General features: G+C 43.7%; 1 protein-coding gene across 1 annotated transcript in view; it reads left to right on the plus strand.

The window, feature by feature from the left end:
• Window positions 1-18600: 18600 nt before the first annotated feature.
• Window positions 18601-21618, plus strand: part of LOC124622331 — a 74712-nt gene continuing 71694 nt past the window's right edge. The window contains exon 1 of the mRNA XM_047148007.1: window positions 18601-18750. Within this exon, the coding sequence (XP_047003963.1) occupies window positions 18720-18750 (31 nt within the window). The 5' untranslated portion in view covers window positions 18601-18719. The remainder of the gene's footprint in view (window positions 18751-21618) is intronic.

Genomic DNA, 21618 nt, shown 5'->3' on the forward strand with positions numbered 1-21618 from the left:
TGCAGATGCGTTATTGTACGTGACAGGGCTCTAAAACACACGGTTCAAGTAAATGAAATATGAGGCGTGTTTTGGAAGTAATGAGACTGACTTGTTTGTAATCATTACTTTCATTCTCTTAACACAGAGCATTGTCGTTGCAGTCATTAATTTTGCAACATATCTCATGTACTCAGACAAACTGTAGTGGTCGGGAAAAACAATATTTCCGTGACAGAAGTACGGATTTTCTGTTCTGATTACCTGTCTACCACTGCTGACCGGGTACAAATTGGTTCAAATGGCTCTGAGCGCTGTGGGACTTAACTTCTGAGGTCATCAGTCCCCTAGAACTTTTTTTTAACTACTTAAACGTAACTTAACCTAAGGACATCACACACATCCATGCCCGAGGTAGGATTCGAACCTGCGACCGTAGCGGTCGCGCGATTCCAGACTGTAGCGCCTAGAACGGCTCGGTCACTTCGGCCGGCCGACTGGGTACAGTCTAGCTGACTCACCTCATAATTAAACAAACAACAACAACAAAATAAATTTAAAAATTATTAGTTGATAATTTTTAAGCACACGACACAGAAGCAGCTGTGGAAGACAAAACAAATAAGTTGAGGATCCAGATGGAATCTCATTTCAGTCTTACACAGACTGCCCTTCGGCACTGATGCCTTAGTTAGCTTGCATTTATTGCGAATCTCACCCAGTAGGAAGTTGCAAGCGACTGGAACCAAGATCAGGAGACTCCAGTCTGTAAGAAGGGTAAAAGAACGGACCCGCGAAGCTACAGACCAATGTCCTTAACGTTGGTTTCCTACAGAATTCTTGAGCATATCATAAGTTTCTTTGGGAAGGAGAATTCTCTATCAGCAAGTCAGCACGGATTTAGGAATTATTGCTCGCACGAAACCTAGCTTGTCCTTTTATTGCTTGGTATCCAGAGAACGATGGATAACAAGCTACAGGAAAATTCCATATTCCTGGAAAGTATTTGACACAGTGCCACACTGCAGATTATTAACAAAGGTCCGAGCACACAGAACAGATTATCCGATATGTGAGTAATAGGTCCCAGTACTTGTCCTGGACTGCGGGCGTTTATCAGAGACAAGGGTATCGTTAGGAGTGTCTGAGGGAAGTGTAATGGGACCACTCTTGTTATCTATACACATAAACATTGTGACAGGGTGGGCAGCAACCGGAGATTGTTTACTGATGACGCCGTAGTCTGCGGGAAGGCATCGTCGTTAAGTGACTGTGATAGCATATAGAATGACTTGGACTGAATATTTCTTTGGTGTGATGAATGGCAGCTTGCTCGAAATGTTGAAAAATGTAAATTAATGCACATGAGTAGGAAAACCAATTTTATAAAGTCCGAATACAGTATCAGTGCTGTACTGTGCTGTGCGCCTGGGTAGTTGTGGGGTCAGCGTAGCTGAACGCTAACCGAAGGGGACCGAGTTCCATTCCCCGCCCGGTCGGAGATTTGCTCCGCTCGGGGACTGGGCGTTGTGCTATCCTCATCATCATTCCATCAATACCGAAACGAAAATCTCCTAAATGAGGTCGCATAAAAAGACGTCACGACAGAAAGACAAAGAGCTGTGCTGCTTGACACAGTCACGTCGATTTAATATCGTGGCGTAATATTGAAAAGCGACATGCAACGGAAAAAGGACGTAAGGTCGGTTGTAGGGAACGTGAAAAGTCGACTTCGAGCATATTGGGAGACTTCTTGGAAGGTGTGGTCCAACTATAAGGGAGACTGCGTACACGCCAGTTGTGCGACCCATTTTTGAGAAATGCTCGAGTGTTCGGGATCAAAGCAGAACGTCGAAGCAGTTCAGAGGGTCTGCTGCATTTGTTATTGGCAGGTTTCACCGTCACGCAAGTACATTCGAAGGCAAAAAAAATGACACAAAACGAAAGAATTATCTGAATGGGACGGAAACCGGTGCATGTGATGTACTTGTGCAGACAAACAAATGAGTACATTTCCAGAAAAACTGGATGATGTATTCAAATGCAAGAGCTTGGGAAGCGACCTCCGAGATTCCTTTGCTACCGTGAGGCGATACGTAAATAAATTATTTGCTGAATTCGGAATTGTGCTATAAATTCCCCCAATGCGATTCTTATGCGCTTAATGACATCTGACTGTGCAGTCCCGGCCTCTGTTGAAGAATCGGATTGGGTGAAGTCGCTTGCCTCATAGAAAGTACACTACTGGCCATTAAAATTGCTACACCACGAAGATGACGTGCTACAGACGCGAAATTTAACCGACAGGAAGAAGATGTTGTGATATGCAAATGATTAGCTTTTCAGGGCATTCACACAAGGTTGGCGCCGGTGGCGACACCTACAACGTGCTGACATGAGGAAAGTTTCCGACCGATTTCTCATACACAAACAGCAGTTGACCGCCGTTGCCTGGTGAAACGTTGTTGTGATGCCTCGTGTAAGGAGGAGAAATGCGTACCATCACGTTTCTGACTTTGATAAAGGTCGGATTGTAGTCTATCGCGATTGCGGTTTATCGTTTTGCGACATTGCTGCTCGCGTTGGTCGAGATCCAATGACTGTTAGCAGAATACGGAATCGGTGGTTTCAGGAGGGTAACACGGAACGCCGTGCTGGATCCCAACGGCCTCGTATCACTAACAGCCGAGATGACAGCCATCTTATCCGCATGGCTGTAACAGATCGTGCAGCCACGTCTCGATCGCTGAGCCAACAGATGGGGACGTTTGCAAGATAACAACCATCTGCACGAACAGTTCGACGACGTTTGCAGCAGCACGGACTATCAGCTCGGAGACCATGGCTGAGGTTACCCTTGACGCTGCATAACAGACAGGTGCGCCTGCGATGGTGTACTCAACGACGAACCTGGGTGCACGAATGGCCAAAAGTCATTTTTTCGGATGAATCCAGGTTCTGGTTACAGTTCATGATGGTCGGATCCGTGTTTGGCGACATCGCGGTGAACGCGCATTGGAAGCGTGTATTCGTCATCGTCATCACCCGGCGTGATGGTATGGGGTGCCATTGGTTACACGTCTTGGTCACCTCTTGTTCGCATTGACAGCACTCCGAAGAGTGGATGTTACATTTCAGATGTGTTACGACCCTTGGCTCTACCCTTCATTCGATCCCAGTGAATCCCTACATTTCAGCAGGATAATGCTCGACCGTGTACGGGCCTTTCTGGATACAGGAAATGTTCGACTGCTGCCCTGGCCAGCACATGCTCCAGATCTCTCACCAATTGACAACGTCTGGTCAATGGTGGCCAAGCAACTGGCTTGTCACAATACGCGTCACTACTCTTGATGAACTGTGGTATCGTGTTGAAGCTGCATGGGCATCTGTACCTGTACACGCCATCCAAGCTCTGTTTGACTCAATGCCCAGGTGTATCAAAGCCGTTATTACGGCCAGAGGTGATTGTTCAGGGTACTGATTTCTCAGGATCTATGCACCCAAATTGCGTGAAAATGTAATCACATGTCAGTTCTAGTATAATATGTTTGTCCAATGAATACCCGTTTATCATCTGCATTTCTTCTCGGTATAGCAATTTTAATGGCTAGTAGTGTATTTTTGCATGTAAATTATCTGGATCAATTTAATCTCACGAAAATTTATGACTTGGTTTTAGGAAAGGGTTGGTGAGACGATATATGAGTAGCTTGAAGTAATGGGAAAGATAATCTGATTTGTTCCATTTGACAGTTACATGTACTAACAAACTGAATTAATGAGGTGATGCCTCTTGAGTGTGGACAGATTAATATCTTGATAAAGAGAAAGGAGTATAACATGAATCTTTAACTATAAAGCCTGGCAATGCGGATTAGTACTTCCCCTTAACTGAATGAACTGAATGATTCTAGGTCACGTTCTTTCCATCAATATCTATTCACAGAAATAATGCGAGAATGTGCTTCGACTCTCAATGGGTCAATGGCCACCTATTTACCTTCTGTGAGGCTGATTGTTCTACGGCGGGAGCTGTGTATATTACCTACTCTGCTCTTCTGCACCACGACAGTGTCCCTAGCCGGCTGTTCTCATTGTGCTGTTATGCCGATCAGGCGTGATATCGCTGCAATCATAATGGCGCGCGTATACGACACAATTCCGTGAAATTATCCAGAGTTCAGAATAAGGTACACAGCTACTCCAAAAATAGTCCGTGTCGCCCGGTACAGGGTACTGCGTCCTTTCGTACAAACGCAGAAACGCGAGTGTCTCCTTTCTACCAAAATCTAGTGTGGCGTGCCGCTCCCCTGCTATGGTTGTCCAGTCGCAACCTTTTAACGAATTTTTCGTCATTGAGTGCCACTTCCGCTCGACCGTGAGCGCGCTGTAAACTCTGCTTACATCATGTCGATATGGCCAATCGCGGTCGCCTGTGGGAGTCGACTCTTCGTTGGCGAGAGCGTCTAAACGGACACATTCCGTTCCTCTGTCCCACGCTTGGAGCTGGGGATTCGTGGAAGTACATTCCTTGCTGGCAATGTCGCCCGCGACGCTTCTGTGAGCCCAGGCCGACACGACCGAGGGTGAAACGGCGTCTCCCTGCGTTACTCACTTTGGAGAGACATCTGCTCGTCTCGCAGAGTTTTGCAGAAAGTGCTGCCTGCCTGCCGGGTAGCATCAAAGCCGTGCCGCTGGAGTCCGGCCTGCCTGGGCAGCACCTCTTGCTGTGCTGCTGCTTGTAAAATTCGACCTTCGGGCTAACGCGCCACCGGCATCCTGACTACAATCCCGTACGAAACCCTATCCGCAAAAATTATTTGCACTTGACACAATGCAGTACATTCTCATTGCTCATCCCTTAGCCATCTCCGTTAGCACAGTGCGATGAACCGCAAATTTGTTCACATCCATGCTCTACTGGTCATTACTGCCCTAGTTAATTATTAAAAAATGCAAAGTGGCCTCTGATGTGGGCGTTGCGCTACCCGTGCATAGCCCATATAGGTTGCCACCTTGCAAGATTCAGAAATTGAGAAAATCAATAACGCGTTGGTCCCCCTCTGTTCCTTATGGAAGCAATTATTCGACTGAGCACTGATTGTTAGAATTGTTGGATGTCCTCCCGAGGGATATCGTGCTAAATTCTGTCCAGTTGGCGTGAAAAATCGTAAACATCGCGATATGGTTGGAGGGCCCTGTTCATAATTCTCCAAACGTTCTCAACAGGGGACAGATCCGGCGACCTTGCTATTCAGTTTGGGGTTTGACAAGGAAAATAAGCATTAGAAACTCTCGTGTGCGAGTGGGCATTACCTTGCTGAAATATAAAAGCAAGAGAGCTTGCTCTGAGCCAACGGCCTTGCCGCAGTGGTAACACCGGTTTCCTTCAGATCACCGAAGTCACACGCTGTCGGGTTGAGCTAGCACGCGGATGGGTGACCATCCTGTCTGCCGAGTCCTGTTGGCAAGCGGGGTGCACTCAGCCCTTGTGAGGCAAACTGAGGAGCTTCTTGATTGACAAGTAGCGGCTCCGGTCTCGTAAACTGACATACAGCCGGGAGAGCGGTGTGCTGACCACAATCCCCTACATATCCGCATCCAGTGACGGCCTGTGGGCTGAGGATGACGCGGCGGCCGGTCGGTACCGTTGGGCCTTACAAGGCCTTATGATGTTATAAAAAATACATATAATAAAAATGTTTAGATATATGGAAATGATGAGACTAATTTTTCGGCGCTCGGACAAGCACAGTAAGCTGGGCTATTTCTATAAATGGGTTCATATTAGTTCATGTTAGTTCTGCATGGAGGAAATAGTCTTTCTCTTGTTGTAGATTTATGCTTACCGATTAATAATACTACGTCCGATCGCCGTATCCACTTACAAAATCTTGACCGTGTCCATAATCGGATCTTCGTGATAACTCCGAAGTACGCAAATGGGCTTCTTCAGTTGTTCTATATTACAGTACTACTTGGAATAATAACTCAATTTTTCACTATCGAAATACGAATGTATTATTTTTTCTACGCACATCAAAAATACAGACGTTTCACTTATTCTCATAACCAAAATGGCTACCGCCGATTACGCTCTAAAATTATGTGCGTGTACCCTCGTTCATTAACAGAGAGAGAGTCCTTCCTCTTACCGAGGAACAGGAAAAAATCTTATGTTTTTTAACACTTGAAAATCAAAAATACATGGCGGTAGGCGCGGTCTCTACGCTGGGCTACCACTTCACCTTTTCTCTTTGCCTTTAAGGAAAACGAAAACACAAAACCAAGAAATGCAAAAGGTAGATCACAGCCTGTTCGGACGGAGTTAGTTAGTTTTGGCTTACTCTGAAGGGCAACAAAACGGGGCGTAGAATAACGTCGACGTACCGCTGTGCTGTAAAGATGCCGTCGATGACAACCAACGGGGTTCTGCTATGGAGAGAAATGGCACACCAGACCTCACAACATGGTTGTCGCGCCGTATGGCGGGCGACCGTTTGGTTGGTATCTCACCGCTGTCCGGGAGTCTCCAGACAAGTTTTTGGCCTGGAATCTCATGGACTGGAATAAAATTGTCTCCAGCAATAAGTCCCACTTCGAACTGTGCCGCAATGACCAGCGAAGACGTGTCTAGAGATGCCTTGGATAGCGGTGGGATACCACCCTGACTGCCGCGTGCCATACGGCCCAACAACCAGGAGTGATTTCTTTTCATAGCAGCACTCTGGTTGTCATCCACGCCGCCCAAACAGCACAGCGGTAATTCGACGATATTCTTCTCTCTGGTTTGTCACCCTTCATAGCAAGCCATCCAGTGGTTACATTTCACCGAGATAATGCCCGCCCGCACTCGGTAGTTTCTACTGCTTGCTTTTTGCTTGCCAAACACTACCTTAGCCGGATCTCTACCCAATTGAGAACGTTAGGAGCATTATGGGTAGGGCCCTCCAATCAGCTCGGGATTTTCACGATTTAACGTGTCAGTTGGGCAGAATTTGGCACGCTATCCCTCGGGAGGATATGCAGCAACTCTATCGATCAATGCCCAGCCGAATAACTGCTTGCAAAAGGCCAGAGGTGGACCAAAGTGTTATTGAAATTGGAAATTTGTGATAAGGACTATGGGACCAAACTGCTGAGGTCATCGGTCCCTAGGTTTACACGCTCCTTAATCTAACTTAAACTAACATACGCTAAGGACAACACACACCCCCATGCCCGAGGCAGAACTCGAACCTACGACAGGGTGACCCAAGGGAACTGTGACAAGGCGCCTCAGACCGCGCGGCTGTTATAGACCTCTTCAGCTTGTGAAGCTCTTTCTCTTGAATAAATCATCCGTTTTTTGAAAGTGTAATCACTTGTTTGTCTGTGCACGTACATAACCTCTACTTATTTCCGTCCCAATCGGATAATTTCTGTGTGGTGGGTCTTTTTTGCGTTAGAATATATTATGGTAATGCAACGTGAACACAAATGGGAATTCCTACAAGGAAGAAGACGTTCTTTTCGCGAAACGTTATTGAGAAATCTTAGAGCACCGGCATTTGAGGCAGGAGCGATCCTACTGCCATCGACGCACAACTCGCACAAGGACGCGAAGGCAAGATAAGAGAAATCAGAGATCGTACAGAAGCCTATAGACAAATCTATCCATCGCTCTGTTTGCAGGTGGAACAGGAAATCGAACGATAAGCAATAATACAAGGTACCCTCCGCCATACGACATATACTGGAGTATGTATATATGTATGTATGTAGACACAGAAGACTGGCTGAAAGTAATTAAAAATATTTAAAGGGAATATTAAAGTTGCGACGCTTCAGTGTATATGGAAATTGAAAAGATTTTATCATAGATTGGACCTGAAAGTGATGACGAAAGTGTACATGACGCCAACGTTGTCCCATCAGCAGATTGGAAGAAAGTGCTACCGGTACTGCAACAGAATCTGTTCATATAGGAGACGAGAGCGTAATTTCCACATTTACATCTACATTCTCGACATTCATAAATGATGTGACGGACAGGGTGAGCGGCAGTCTGCGGGTGTTTGTTGATGGCGCTGTATTGTACGGGAAGTTATCGTCGTTGAGTGACTGTAGGAGGATACAAGATGACTTTGACAAGTAACTTAATGCAGATGAGCACGAAAAACACTCCCGTAGCCTTCGAATACTGCATCAGCAGTGTGCTGCATGACGCAGTTGCGTCGATTACATATCTAGGCGTAAGTTGCAGGACGATATGAAATGGAACGAGCATCAAAGCAATTCAAAGGCGCGTTACTAGTTTTCGTACTGGTAGTTTCGATCAGCAAGCAAGTGCTACAGAGATGGTTCGTGAACTCAAATAGGAATCCCTGGAGGAAAGATGACCTTCTTTTCGTGAGGCACTACTAAGAAAATTTAGAGCACCGAGGCTGAGTGCAGAACGATTCTGCTGCCGCCAACGTACATCACGCGTGAGGCCCACGAAGATAAAAGAAGAGAAATTAGGGATCGTACGTAGGCATATAGACGGTCGTCTATGGCTCACTCCATTTGCGATTAAAACTGGGAAGGAAATGGCTAGCAGTGGTACAAGATACCCCCCGCCATGCACCGTACAGTGGCTTGCGGTTTATGTACTGGTTGGTTATAACTAAAGTGCAGCCATTCACAATTATCGTATGGCAGTGAAACTTGGTAGATATTCTAATGTGTTAATGCAGAACCGAGCTACACTGAAAAAAATAGTTCCAGTTTTGACCACCAATTAAGTAAATAAAAATTACCTTCATTAAACAAATTACGTATTATAGAATTAAACTACCTCCTTTAGTATCAAAAACTAACGTGCATCATAAACAAATATGGTGCTTTGAATGCAAGAAAGACGTTAAAAAAAGGATTAGAAAATGGAACATGGGCAGAAAAGGTCGAACAAGTTATTATGAGCCACCACTTACACAGTTTGTACAATATGGGCACCGGAGACGTCAACGAGATGCTGTACACCACCAAATTTGCACATGGTAGCCAAAATTCGAAATTACGCTAAAAAGCCAACAGTACAAAAATTAGTCGCACCCTTACTAGAGCACATTGGTCGTTTTGGGGCGTTGTAGATGGCATAGAACTGGCACCAGACGCTCGTGTCACCCTCCACCGCTGACGGAAGCCATGAGAGTTAAGTCACAGTCTACTGTAAACAGTCGCGAAACTCTGTGGGATAAAAACACACCGCCCGCTTGGAGCGGTAGCAACGTAGCATCGTTTCAGTTGTCAATAGTTTTGATAGCTGTACCGATACTAGCTCTCCAAGTAACTGATGTGTAATAACAGAGAGATGGAATGCCACAAACGGAGAACTTGCTATTTTTAATGGTGTTACTTCCATATTTTCCAGTCATTAAACGTGGTGATAATTTTCCCCAACACGAAAAGGAGAATTTAATTAATGTAATATCCCATCTCCTGTTAATGCCAACATATAATACTGAAATCTGAGAACAATGTATTACATGCAGTTCACAGCGTCAAAGTTGTAATCGCATCATCGAAAATCGTTTAAGACGGTAAATGAATTGTGACCTGATGTGTTTCAGTTCAAAAGGCACTGATTACGAGTATATCCATGTCCTTGGCATACACTTGCTGATGCTTTGCGCCGATTGTAGTTCTTTCACAATTTTCTTTGCGATTTTCAGACTCGTTGTAATACACTCAAAAGCAGTCAGGTTTTTAAAAACTTGGAGTTTTTTTTAATAGTGCTACTGTCTATAGTGGCACAATTAACTTCGGAATGCGACCTCATTTGCGTTTTAAACGTGCTTCTGCACTCCATATACAGTCATTTCGCAGTGCGTTTTTATATACCAGTCGCATGGTAGCGTTGCAGTAGCGGTAGTATAAAAAAAATTAAAAAAGTAGGAGTTTCGCGACTGTTTGTCGTGCACTGTTGTGGAGTGGTGCATGTGTGTCAGTCAAATGCGTGGAATCAGTGCAGAAAGATAGGTCGGCTTGGAGACTTACAGAAAGTAGCTATCTTGTTTGTACCTGGCCATGAGCGCATTTTGACCTCACCATGAGCATACCTGGTCTGTAGTTGCCCAATTTGTCGGTGTGTCAATGCTGACTGTCTGACAGGTCTACAGGGAACGTTGCACCAGTCGCGGCCATGTAACAAGGCTAACATTAGCGACCGTAAAAAAATCGTTACCCCATTAACAATGGGGTTCAAACCCAAAGCAATTACTGTTGTTAGTGAATACAGGGTCACCTCAAGCAGTCTTGTGAAGGCAGCTGCATGCAATGGACAGAGTTGGGTACCTCCCAAAACCCCGTCGTTTACAGCAGCACATAACACTGCACGTCACGAAATTTCCTGCAGAACAGGTTCAGCCTAGGGCCCTATAGACTTTAAATATTGCCCTGATCAGCATATGCCGCTGATGTACTACAGGTAGCACAAGAGATATGAATTTATAAATACTGAGATGCGTGAAAAAATGTCGCATCATGCCAGAAGTTTTAATACATTTATTCTATACTTTTAAGATACTCCTACAATCGAGTCAACTTCAGGAAATTCCTGACACCTGGCAGCGCTTTGGACAGCATCCAACGGCTGTAGACGAAAAAAAACAGTTGTCTATAAAGCTATGAGGAGGCGTTGCCGTTGAGACAAAATCGCGTTGTAGACATGCGAAGCAGCTGCGCTCAGCGTACAGAAATATTATTTTCTTAATTTTGATACTGTACTTACACATGTGTACATTACACTTATTCCTTTGTAAGACTATTTCATGATTTCAAAGGTATTTTCACGAATTCATGGATAAGAAATTTTTTCGATATTACGCTACAAACAAGTTCATTTTTTTCGTCTTTAGTAGAAAATTGGCAAAATGAATACTCTGCGCAATGCCGTGTTTGGCAGCTAGTTGAAATATAAATTTCGTGAAATATCTAGTAATTAACACATATGTAGTCATCATTTTTATGAAAAATGCGCATCTTCTCATTCTGATTGCATACGGCACTAAAAAATCCAGCTTCACTATAAATACAAATTCTTAAATACTGATAGTTTATAAAAGATTGTTAATAAAGATAGTTTAAATTAAAAAAAAAACATTACAAATTAAACTTCCTTTCATCTTTACATATGTTACGATTCACAGAAATGCTCCTGGAGCATGCACCTTTGTTTAAAATTTTTAATATTGCCAGGAATCGAACCTTGACCTCCAGTGTGGTAGGCGAATATTCGACTATAGTGCCACACTGTCTGTCGAGTTATGGACCTTATTGTGTTACAAACACTTGGAAAATTTGTCAAGAATTTAATAGAACTGCATCGAGCTGCTTTGGCAGATGGATATTTGGATGCTGAACGTCACGTACTGGTACCATAAATATAAAAAAAATTACAAGACACTTCTGTAGAATGGGGTTAAAGAGTGTGCTACATTTAATAACCTGATACTAACTACTACTTTCTTCAGGAAAAAATATGTATACAACTCTATCTGGGCAACACAAGGCTACCGATCAGTAACAGGTCTTTTTTTACCGCTAAATTATATTTTTAAGTTTCGTAAATCTTATTCTTCATCCCTCGTTCCCCTTGGATCTAACCCCATGCACGGTTCACGAATATGGAACAGGTGCGACATTTGTTTGGAGCAGTTTAGAATGAAGTATGATGAGCCTATGTTACTCTCCCAGTAGGACAGTGGTTCCCAACCTATCTGATATCATTATCCTCGAGTGCAATCAAATGTTAGTACCCACCAACCAAACACCCCCTACCACTCTTCCCCTCCCCCCCCCTTTGTCAACAATGACACCTAATTTAACTTTAGAATGTAAAAACATTATCTTTGGACACTTTCATTTATAAAATGACGAAAGATAAATCATATTTAGTTTCTGTGGGTTTTTTTTTTTCATTAAACTACGAACTAACGATTTTTTGAAACAATTGGTACTGCTGGTGCTGCTTATTTCTGACCTTTTTTTTCTTTTTTGGAATGACGAAACAATTCTCAGTGCATTTCCAGTGCTACCTGCAACTCCTTCTCAGAAAAGAAGGCTAACTATCCACATTGAGGGCAGAAGACAACTGTTACACTACATGCTTCCTTTGCACCACTCCTCTTCCTAGTGACACTTATTTCGTTCACACCTTGCACCCCATGTAATATATATTCCTTGTGCTAAACGGCTGAGCGACTTTAAATTGTAAGTTACTTCGACGACTTGCGTGTCCCTCACCTACCCCCATTATCCAACCGGGGAAAGGCCACCTACATTTTAACTTGGAGTCGAAAGCACGTGTCATTTCTGGTGATTCATTGTATCGTTAAAGGCTAGTGGTCTGATCGGTTTTCGATCTCGTGCCCTCTCTGTTTCCAGGCGTGTTCTTTACCAGTTAATCACCAGGCCCAACAATCAAATAACTTAAAATGTGTGCACTAAACTGACGCCTACTGTTGTACCTCACTTTATTGCTGGACTCCTTACTTCTGGACTAGGAGAAATTGGAAGATTTACGTAGGTACTATCGTGTTTTGCTGTCAGTTAGTTCGTTTACTATTGGAAAGTGTAGAATGAAGCAATTCGTGGTCTTTGCTGGAACTACCTACAACTCGCAGAAAGCATATTGATGAGATATTTAAGCATATGTGATGTCTAAATATATCTCTTTCCCGTGCCTTTGTCCCAAACTTTCGAAGGGTCGGCTTGGTTACGGTTGGATTTGGCAAGGTTAATTTAAGGTATGGCCGGATGGCCTTCCTGACGCCAGCCCGGTGGACGAGATAATGATGAAGACAACGCAACACGATGAGGAGGATGAGGACAATACAACACCGACGCCCCGAGCGGAGAAAAATCCCCGACACAACCGGGAATCGAACTCGGGCCTCTTTGCGCGGCATTCCGTCGCGCTGACCACTCTGCTAGTGGGGCGGACATGTGATGTGTAAATATGATTCGGTTTTACTGTCACAGGCAAACTGTAGAAAGTACAAGTATGTGTGTGGTGGGTGGACCTTGTGAAGATGATGACTTTTATACATTCGTTTCACTAGCTGTAACCCGCACTACACTGTGCCACATGTTTTTGCTAGTACTTAAAAAATATGTAATTATTGGTAACGTACAGGGTGACAATTATGGAACTATATGAAATAAAATCGTCAAAATTTCTGAACGGTTTGCGTTTGGACGTTCAAACTGCACCGTTGTCCACGGGGCATGATGGGAATTAGTATGCGCATGCGTGCATGGTTTAGCGACGAAGCTATTTGGATGGGTTCGTCAATAAGCAAAATTGGCGCGTTTGGGGAACTGATAATCCGCATTTCGCGATCGAGGAGTCTCTTCGCCTTCAACGGGTGACTGTGTTGTATGCAATGTCGTCACGGAATAATCGGTGCGATATTCCTTGACGTCACGGTAACTATCGAACGGTACGTGAAGGTTTTGGAAGATGATTTCATCTCCATTATCCAAAGTGACCCTGATTTCGAAAAGATGTGGTTCATGCAAGACTGAGATCGACTCCATCGAAGCAGGAGAGTGTTTGACGTCCTAGAGGAGCACTTTCGTGACCGCATTCTGGCTCTGGGGTACCCAGAGGTTGCTGACGTGGACCTCGATTGGCCGCCATATTCTCCGGATGTGAACAAATGCGACTTCTTTTTGTGGGGCTATGTTAAAGATAAGGTATACAGCAATAACCCCAAAACTGTTGCTGAGCTGAAAACAGCCAACCAGGAGGTCAACGACGGCATCGATGTTCGGACACTTTAGCCCGTCATGCAGAATTTCGTTGTTTATTTATTTATTTACACGTCAAGTTCCGTAGGACCAAATTGAGGAGCAAATCTCCCAGGTCATGGAACGTGTTAGTACATGAAATTACAACATAAAAGTAATAACAGATAAAAATAAAATGTTTATGAACCCGAAAAAAATCAATCCATAAGTTTAAGTAAACGCTATCAGCAATACAAGAATCACCTTAATTTTTCAAGGAACTCCTCGACAGAATAGAAGGAGTGACCCATGAGGAAACTCTTCAGATTCGATTTGAAAGCGCGTGGATTACTAGTAAGATTTTTGAATTCGAGTGGTAGTTTACTGAAAATGGAGGCAGCAGTACACTGCACACCTTTCTGCACAAGAGTTAAGAAAGTCCGATCCAAACGCAGGTTTGATTTCTGCCGAGTATTAACTGAGTGAAAGCTGCTTATTCTTGGGAATAAGCTAATATTGTTAACAAGAAATGACAGTAAGGAATATATATATTGAGAGGCCAATGTCAAAGCAAAATGGCTAAGCAGGGATGGCTGGAGGACAAATGTAAGGATGTAGAGGCTTGTCTCACTAGGGGTAAGATAGATACTGCCTACAGGAAAATTAAAGAGACCTTTGGAGAGAAGAGAACCACTTGTATGAATATCAAGAGCTCAGATGGCAACCCAGTTCTAAGCAAAGAAGGGAAGGCAGAAAGGTGGAAGGAGTATATAGAGGGTTTATACAAGGGCGATGTACTTGAGGACAATATTATGGAAATGGAAGAGGATGTAGATGAAGATGAAATGGGAGATAAGATACTGCGTGAAGAGTTTGACAGAGCACTGAAAGACCTGAGTCGAAACAAGGCCCCGGGGGTAGACAACATTCCATTAGAACTACTGATGGCCTTGGGAGAGCCAGTCCCGACAAAGCTCTACCATCTGGTGAGCAAGATGTATGAGACAGGCGAAATACCCTCAGACTTCAAGAAGAATATAATAATTCCAATCCCAAGGAAAGCAGGTGTTGACAGATGTGAAAATTACCGAACTATCAGTTTAATAAGTCACAGCTGCAAAATACTAACGCGAATTCTTTACAGACGAATGGAAAAACTGGTAGAAGCGGACCTCGGGGAAGATCAGTTTGGATTCCGTAGAAATGCTGGAACACGTGAGGCAATACTAACCTTACGAGTTATCTTAGAAGAAAGATTAAGAAAAGGCAAACCTACGTTTCTAGCATTTGTAGACTTAGAGAAAGCTTTTGACAATGTTAACTGGAATACTCTCTTTCAAATTCTGAAGGTGGCAGGTATAAAATACAGGGAGTGAAAGGCTATTTACAATTTGTACAGAAACCAGATGGCAGTTATAAGAGTCGAGGGACATGAAAGGGAAGCAGTGGTTGGGAAAGGAGTGAGACAGGGTTGTAGCCTCTCCCCGATGTTATTCAATCTGTATATTGAGCAAGCAGTAAAGGAAACAAAAGAAAAATTCGGAGTGGGTATTAAAATTCATGGAGAAGAAGTAAAAACTTTGAGGTTCGCCGATGACATTGTAATTCTGTCAGAGACAGCAAAGGACTTGGAAGAGCAGTTGAACGGAATGGACAGTGTCTTGAAAGGAGGATATAAGATGACCATCAACAAAAGCAAAACGAGGATAATGGAATGTAGTCAAATTAAATCGGGTGATGCTGAGGGAATTAGATTAGGAAATGAGACACTTAAAGTAGTAAAGGAGTTTTGCTATTTAGGGAGTAAAATAACTGATGATGGTCGAAGTAGAGAGGATATAAAATGTAGACTGGCAATGGCAAGGAAATCGTTTCTGAAGAAGAGAAATTTGTTATCATCGAGTATAGATTTAAGTGTCAGGAAGTCGTTCCTGAAAGTATTTGTATGGAGTGTAGCCATGTATGGAAGTGAAACATGGACGATAACTAGTTTGGACAAGAAGAGAATAGAATATTTCGAAATGTGGTGCTACAGAAGAATGCTGAAGATAAGGTGGGTAGATCACGTAACTAATGAGGAGGTATTGAATAGGATTGGGGAGAAGAGAAGTTTGTGGCACAACTTGACAAGAAGAAGGGATCGGTTGGTAGGGCATGTTTTGAGGCATCAAGGGATCACAAATTTAGCATTGGAGGGCAGCATGGAGGGTAAAAATCGTAGAGGGAGACCAAGAGATGAATACACTAAGCAGATTCAGAAGGATGTAGGTTGCAATAGGTACTGGGAGATGAAGAAGCTTGCACAGGATAGAGTAGCATGGAGAGCTGCATCAAACCAGTCTCAGGACTGAAGACCACAACAACAACAACAACAACAACAACAATGTCAAAGTACCCAGACTCGTGAACAGGGGTCGACAAGAGCTTCGTGAACTCACACCACTTATTGCCAGAACCGCCCGTTTCTGGGCCAAAAATATCCTTTTAGAATGGGAAGAGTTACCCCAAAATATAATACCTTACGACATAAGAGAATGAAAATAAACAAAGTAGACTAATTTTCGTGTCGAACGATACCGTCCGAATAGTAAAAATGGCAGCATTAAGTCTTTGAAAAAGATCCTGAAGGTGGACTTTCCACGACAGTTTACTATCTGTCTGAACACCTACAAATTTGAACTGTTCAGTATCACTAATCATATGCCCATTCTGCGTAATTAAAACGTCAGGTTTTGTTAAATTGTGTGTTAGAAACTGTAAAAACTGAGTCTTATTGTGATTTTGCATTAGTTTATTTTCTACGAACCATGAACTTAGGTCATGAACTGCAATTTTGGACACAAAATCATTACTAGTGTCATCAGCAAACAGAAACATTTCAGAGTTACCCGTAATACTAGAGGGCATATCATTTACACTACTGGCCATTAAAATTGCTAGACCACGAAGATGACGCGCCACAGGCGCGAAATTTAACCGACAGGAAGATGCTATGATATGCAAACGATTAGCTTTTCAGAGCAAGTTGGCGCCGGTGGCGACACCTACAACGTTCTGACATGAGGAAAGTTTCCAACCGATTTCTCATACACAAACAACAGTTGACCGGCGTTGCCTGGTGAAACGTTACTGTGATGCCTCGTGTATGGAGGAGAAATGCATACCATCACGTTTCCCACTTTGATAAAGGTCGTATTGTAGCCTATCGCGATTGCGGTTTATCGTATCGCGACATTGCTGCTTTCGTTGGTCGAGATCCAATGACTGTTAGCTGAATATGGAATCGGTGGGTTCAGGAGGGTAATACGGAACGCCGTGCTGGATCCCAACGGCCTCGTATCACTAGCAGTCGAGATGACAGACATCTTATCCGCATGGCTCTAACGGATCGTGCAGCCACGTCTCGATCCCTGAGTCAAAAGATGGGGCCGGTTGCAGGACAACAACCATCTGCACGAACAGTTGGACGACGTTTGCAGCAGCATGGACTATCAGCTCGGAGACCATGGCTGCGGTTACCCTTGACGCTGCATCACAGACAGGAGCGACTGCCATTGTGTACTCAACGACGAACCTGGGTGCAAAACGTCATTTTTTCGGATGAATCCAGGTTCTGTTTACAGCATCCGTGTTTGGCGACATCGCGGTGAACGCACATTGTAAGCGTGTATTCGTCATCGCCATACTGGCGTATCACCCGGCGTGATGGTATGGGGTGCCATTGGTGACACGTCTCGGTCACCTCTTGTTCACATTGACGGCACTTTGAACAGTGGAGTTACATTTCAGATGTGTTACTCCCGTGGCTCAATTCGATCCCTGCGAAACCCTACATTTCAGCAGGATAATGCACGACCGCCGTTGCAGGTCCTGTACGGGCTTTCTGGATATAGAAAATGTTCAACTGCTGCCCTGGCCAGCACATTCTCCAGATCTCTCACCAATTGAAAACGTTTGGTCAATGGTGGCCGAGCAACTGGCTCGTGACAATACGCCAGTCACTACTCTTGATGAACTGTGATATCGTGTTGAAGCTGCATGGGCAGCTGTACCCGTACACGCCATCCAAGCTGTGTTTCACTCAATGCCCAGGCGTATCAAGGCCGTTATTACGACCAGAGGTGGTTCTTCTGGGTACTGATTTCTCAGGATCTATGGACCCAAATTGCGTGAAAATGTAATCACATGTCAGTTCTAGTATAATATATTTGTCCAATGAATTTCCGTTTATAATCTGCATTTCTTCTTGGTGTAGCAATTTTAATGGCCAGGAACGTATATAAAAAAGGGAGTGGCCCCAACACTGATCCCTGGGGCATCCGCAACTTGACCGTACCCCATTCAGACCCCAAATCACAGCCATTCTCAACATATGCGCCACATCAACCCCAATGATTGCAGACACATCGAACATGTCATAACCTAAATCTGAATTCTCAAGTGACGTTTACATGTTGAATAAAGTGTGTGCACCCCGTAGTTTGTAAATAATTTATGTTATTTTCATACAGTTCAATAATTGTCACCCTGTATATAATCAATATTACAGTACTTCGAAATAATGATAGTAGTAATGGTCTTTTAAAAACAATTTAGTTTCATGACAGAAATAGAACTGAACCCTTTCGTTTTTACTCCTTAGAGAATTATATTTTATCCCTCAGGGGTTGGTTGGAAAACACTGCAGTAGGACTCGCTCGGATCATCCCATTCGGCGCCACGCCCTTCAGCCGACGCCGCCGATCGTCGCTTATCGGCACCCCACTCGGACAAATAAACAGAACGCTGCTCCGCGACACGCAGCTACGAGATAACGGTGAGTGTGCGGCCGCAGAGCCGGCAAGTAATTGAGGCGTGATGCGCTCGGCGTGTTCCGCTGTGAATCACGGGCGATAGACAGCGCTGTCGAAGGCGGCGATAAGGCGGGGGCGTCGCCTCTGGCAGTGCCTCGCCAGAGGGCGCGCGCGGCGCACGACGCTGACATGGCGGAGAACACCGTGAACACCGTCACAGGTGAGCTGCCTCACAATATTCGTCTGCAGCGGACGGCGACACTCCTGCTGATTTACCGCGTCCTCACTTTCCTGGTGTCTGAATTCCTCCCGCTATAACGTAACGAGCTGTTACACTTGTCACGGCTTACACTGTTGGCGCTCTACCTCTCGATTTCTCCATTTCCCTATCTCGCTGCGTTTACTTGGTCTTCCAAATCCAATTTTTCCGTAAATCCATTTCCTAATACCGCTTCGCGTTGGTCGTGTAAACACTCCAATAGCGATACTGATAATGCAGGCTTAGCTGCTGGATTATAGCTCTCACGGTCGATTTTCGCTTCACGTAAACACTCCACCGCATTTGAGTCGTAATTGTATTTTCAAATTTGTACTTTTTTAATATTCATTCTTCGGACGAAATTATGTACCTAGTGAAGCTAAAGAATAATTTATTTATTCCCATTATTCAACATTTTACCTTCTTGAGATGGAAATACGTATATATATGGTAATTAATATATGTGCTGAATAAGCAAAATCTGTTTTGCAACAATCCTGTATCCTTCGTGGCTCGCTAATTTGCAAATTACTACATCCACCCACCCTATCTTCTAGTGGCAAACGGCTGATTTGTAAAATGCTATACCCTCTCTCTCGTTTAGAAACAAAGGTTAACGTACACAATCAATGACTGATTACAAAACATTAGCTAATTCTGTGCACAAGAACGTGATTGTGTATTTCGTCATTCGCAAGTTTTCTAGCCACTCCAAGTCACCATAATCTGAAGTACAACTGTGTGTCCTGTATCCTGCGTAAATGGCTAAATTGCAGAAAGCTGTGCTCAGTCTTCTACTGCCAAAAGGTTGTTGTACACAGTCAACAGCCAGTGATAAGACATTCGTTAGTTCTGTGCACAGGAGTACAAATGTATATTTACTCACTCGGAATTTTACTACAAATTCCGAGTTTCCCAAAACGCTAGAGTAGAATAATGTTCCAGCGGAGACCACTTCGCGCTTATTTAAAAAAAACAGCGCAACCTGGGTGGGAGTAATGAAATAGTTTTGCACGCGTTTTAAGAACTCATCTTGAAAAATGGTATGCATCCTTATCCTCATCTTCCTTATGAGTTCACTGACATCCATCGGATAACCACTCTCTCTTTGTATACCACACTGGTGACCTCACTTAATCTCGCCGACGAAATTGAGACAGCTGATTTACAGCCGCCATTTCTGTAAAACAACAGATGCTTGAAAAACCGGTATTTGAACGGGCTTGCAAAATCGATTCAGGACATAATGTGTGAAGACGTTAAAGAAAATCGCGTTTGAAATTCTGCTTCCGTTTTGAGTAAGTTGATTCGTTTGCAAACATAATGCGTGTGTGTATGTGTGTGTGTGTGTGTGTGTGTGTGTGTGTGGAGAGGGAGTGGGGAGTAGTCACTGAATGAACACCGGGAGGAGAGACAGAAAAAGTGTTAGTACGTTGGCAACGCGAAATTTTCTCATCTTTTCACATAAATACTGTCGATATCAATAAAATTTCAGTTTTGTTAGGTTCGTATGTGTTGCGTAATAACGTAAGTGAAATGTCTATCAGATCTGCAGAATAGTTTTACTTGTAGAGCTTTTTAAAATGTAGATGCGCTTCGTGTTCCGTTCATATCGATAAATAGAATACTGTGGCGTCACAAAAAATCTTTGTTTTAGCCAACGAATATTAGTTCAACATTTGTGCAGATTTGACAAGAGTGAGCTACCTTGCTCTTAAACAGTTAAGAAATGAACAACGAAATTCAAACGCGGCCATTTTCTGATGGTGTCTGAAACAGATGATGTGCAAAAACTGCAACCACTAATGAAAACGGCGAGAGTCGACACAGTATGATAATGAATTAGTGGTAATTAATTGGTAATTAATGAAAAATGGCTACAGTTTTTATTGAATGACAACCAGAAGGAAAAGCGAAACGGAATTTGCGACCATAGTTTGGACCGTTTTACAATGAATCCAACTTAACTTGTACTCAAGTTTGTTACTATGGATGTAACATGGGTCCAACACTTCACACGGAACGAGCTGGCGCACCGTTGAAGACACAGCACTTGCATTCAGGAGGCTGCTTACCAAGTCTCAGTCGTGCCACACAGATTTAGACTTCCCTTGGTTACCGTAAATCGCCCAAGGCAAATGCCTGTATTTTTCCTTTGAGGGAGCTGCTGCCGATTTCTCTTCCCATCCTTGTCCAGTCCGAGCTGTTTATCTGTTTCTAGTGACCTCGTCCTCTACTGAATGTTGAACCTTAATCTTCCTCCCTTTCATCACCTACACCAGGAAACAAAGCAATAGCTGGGAGTAGATCGCCATGCATCAAAATGTCTACGTCGATTTCATCTCCTGAAATGGTTATAGACGCTGTTTCCTGGAACGTAAAAGGAATTCTTCTTATTAATTGCCTTGCAAAGGAAAAATAAGCAGTAATTCCCACAGTTCGGAAGTCTTCTGGGCGAAAAACACATGTGAGAAGGTGCGAAAAGCACATGCGAGAAAAGTCGTGGTTTGGGAAAACAAAAAAATCTTTCACTAAGACAAAGCACCTGCCCATGGAAGGTATTTTTGCAATCGGTAAACAGGTATGCAAATCTTTAGCTTTTGTTGTCCTGCAGCCCTCAGTTGTGTGTAAAAATTGTCTCACCTTGGGTTCGTCTAATTGCAACTGAGCGAAACGAATTTTCCGTGCCATAAGCGTTTCGCATTTGTTATTCTAAAGGTACCATCAGGGGCCAATTAAATTGCAAGAAAAAAGGTCAGCACTTTCAAGGAATGTGTTCAGTGACGCAAGGGTGCAATATGTGCATAATGAGCGGTTGGGGAGTTAGTG

This window comes from Schistocerca americana, chromosome 7, assembly GCF_021461395.2.
Source record: "Schistocerca americana isolate TAMUIC-IGC-003095 chromosome 7, iqSchAmer2.1, whole genome shotgun sequence".
Classification (NCBI taxonomy): Eukaryota; Metazoa; Arthropoda; class Insecta; order Orthoptera; family Acrididae; genus Schistocerca; species Schistocerca americana.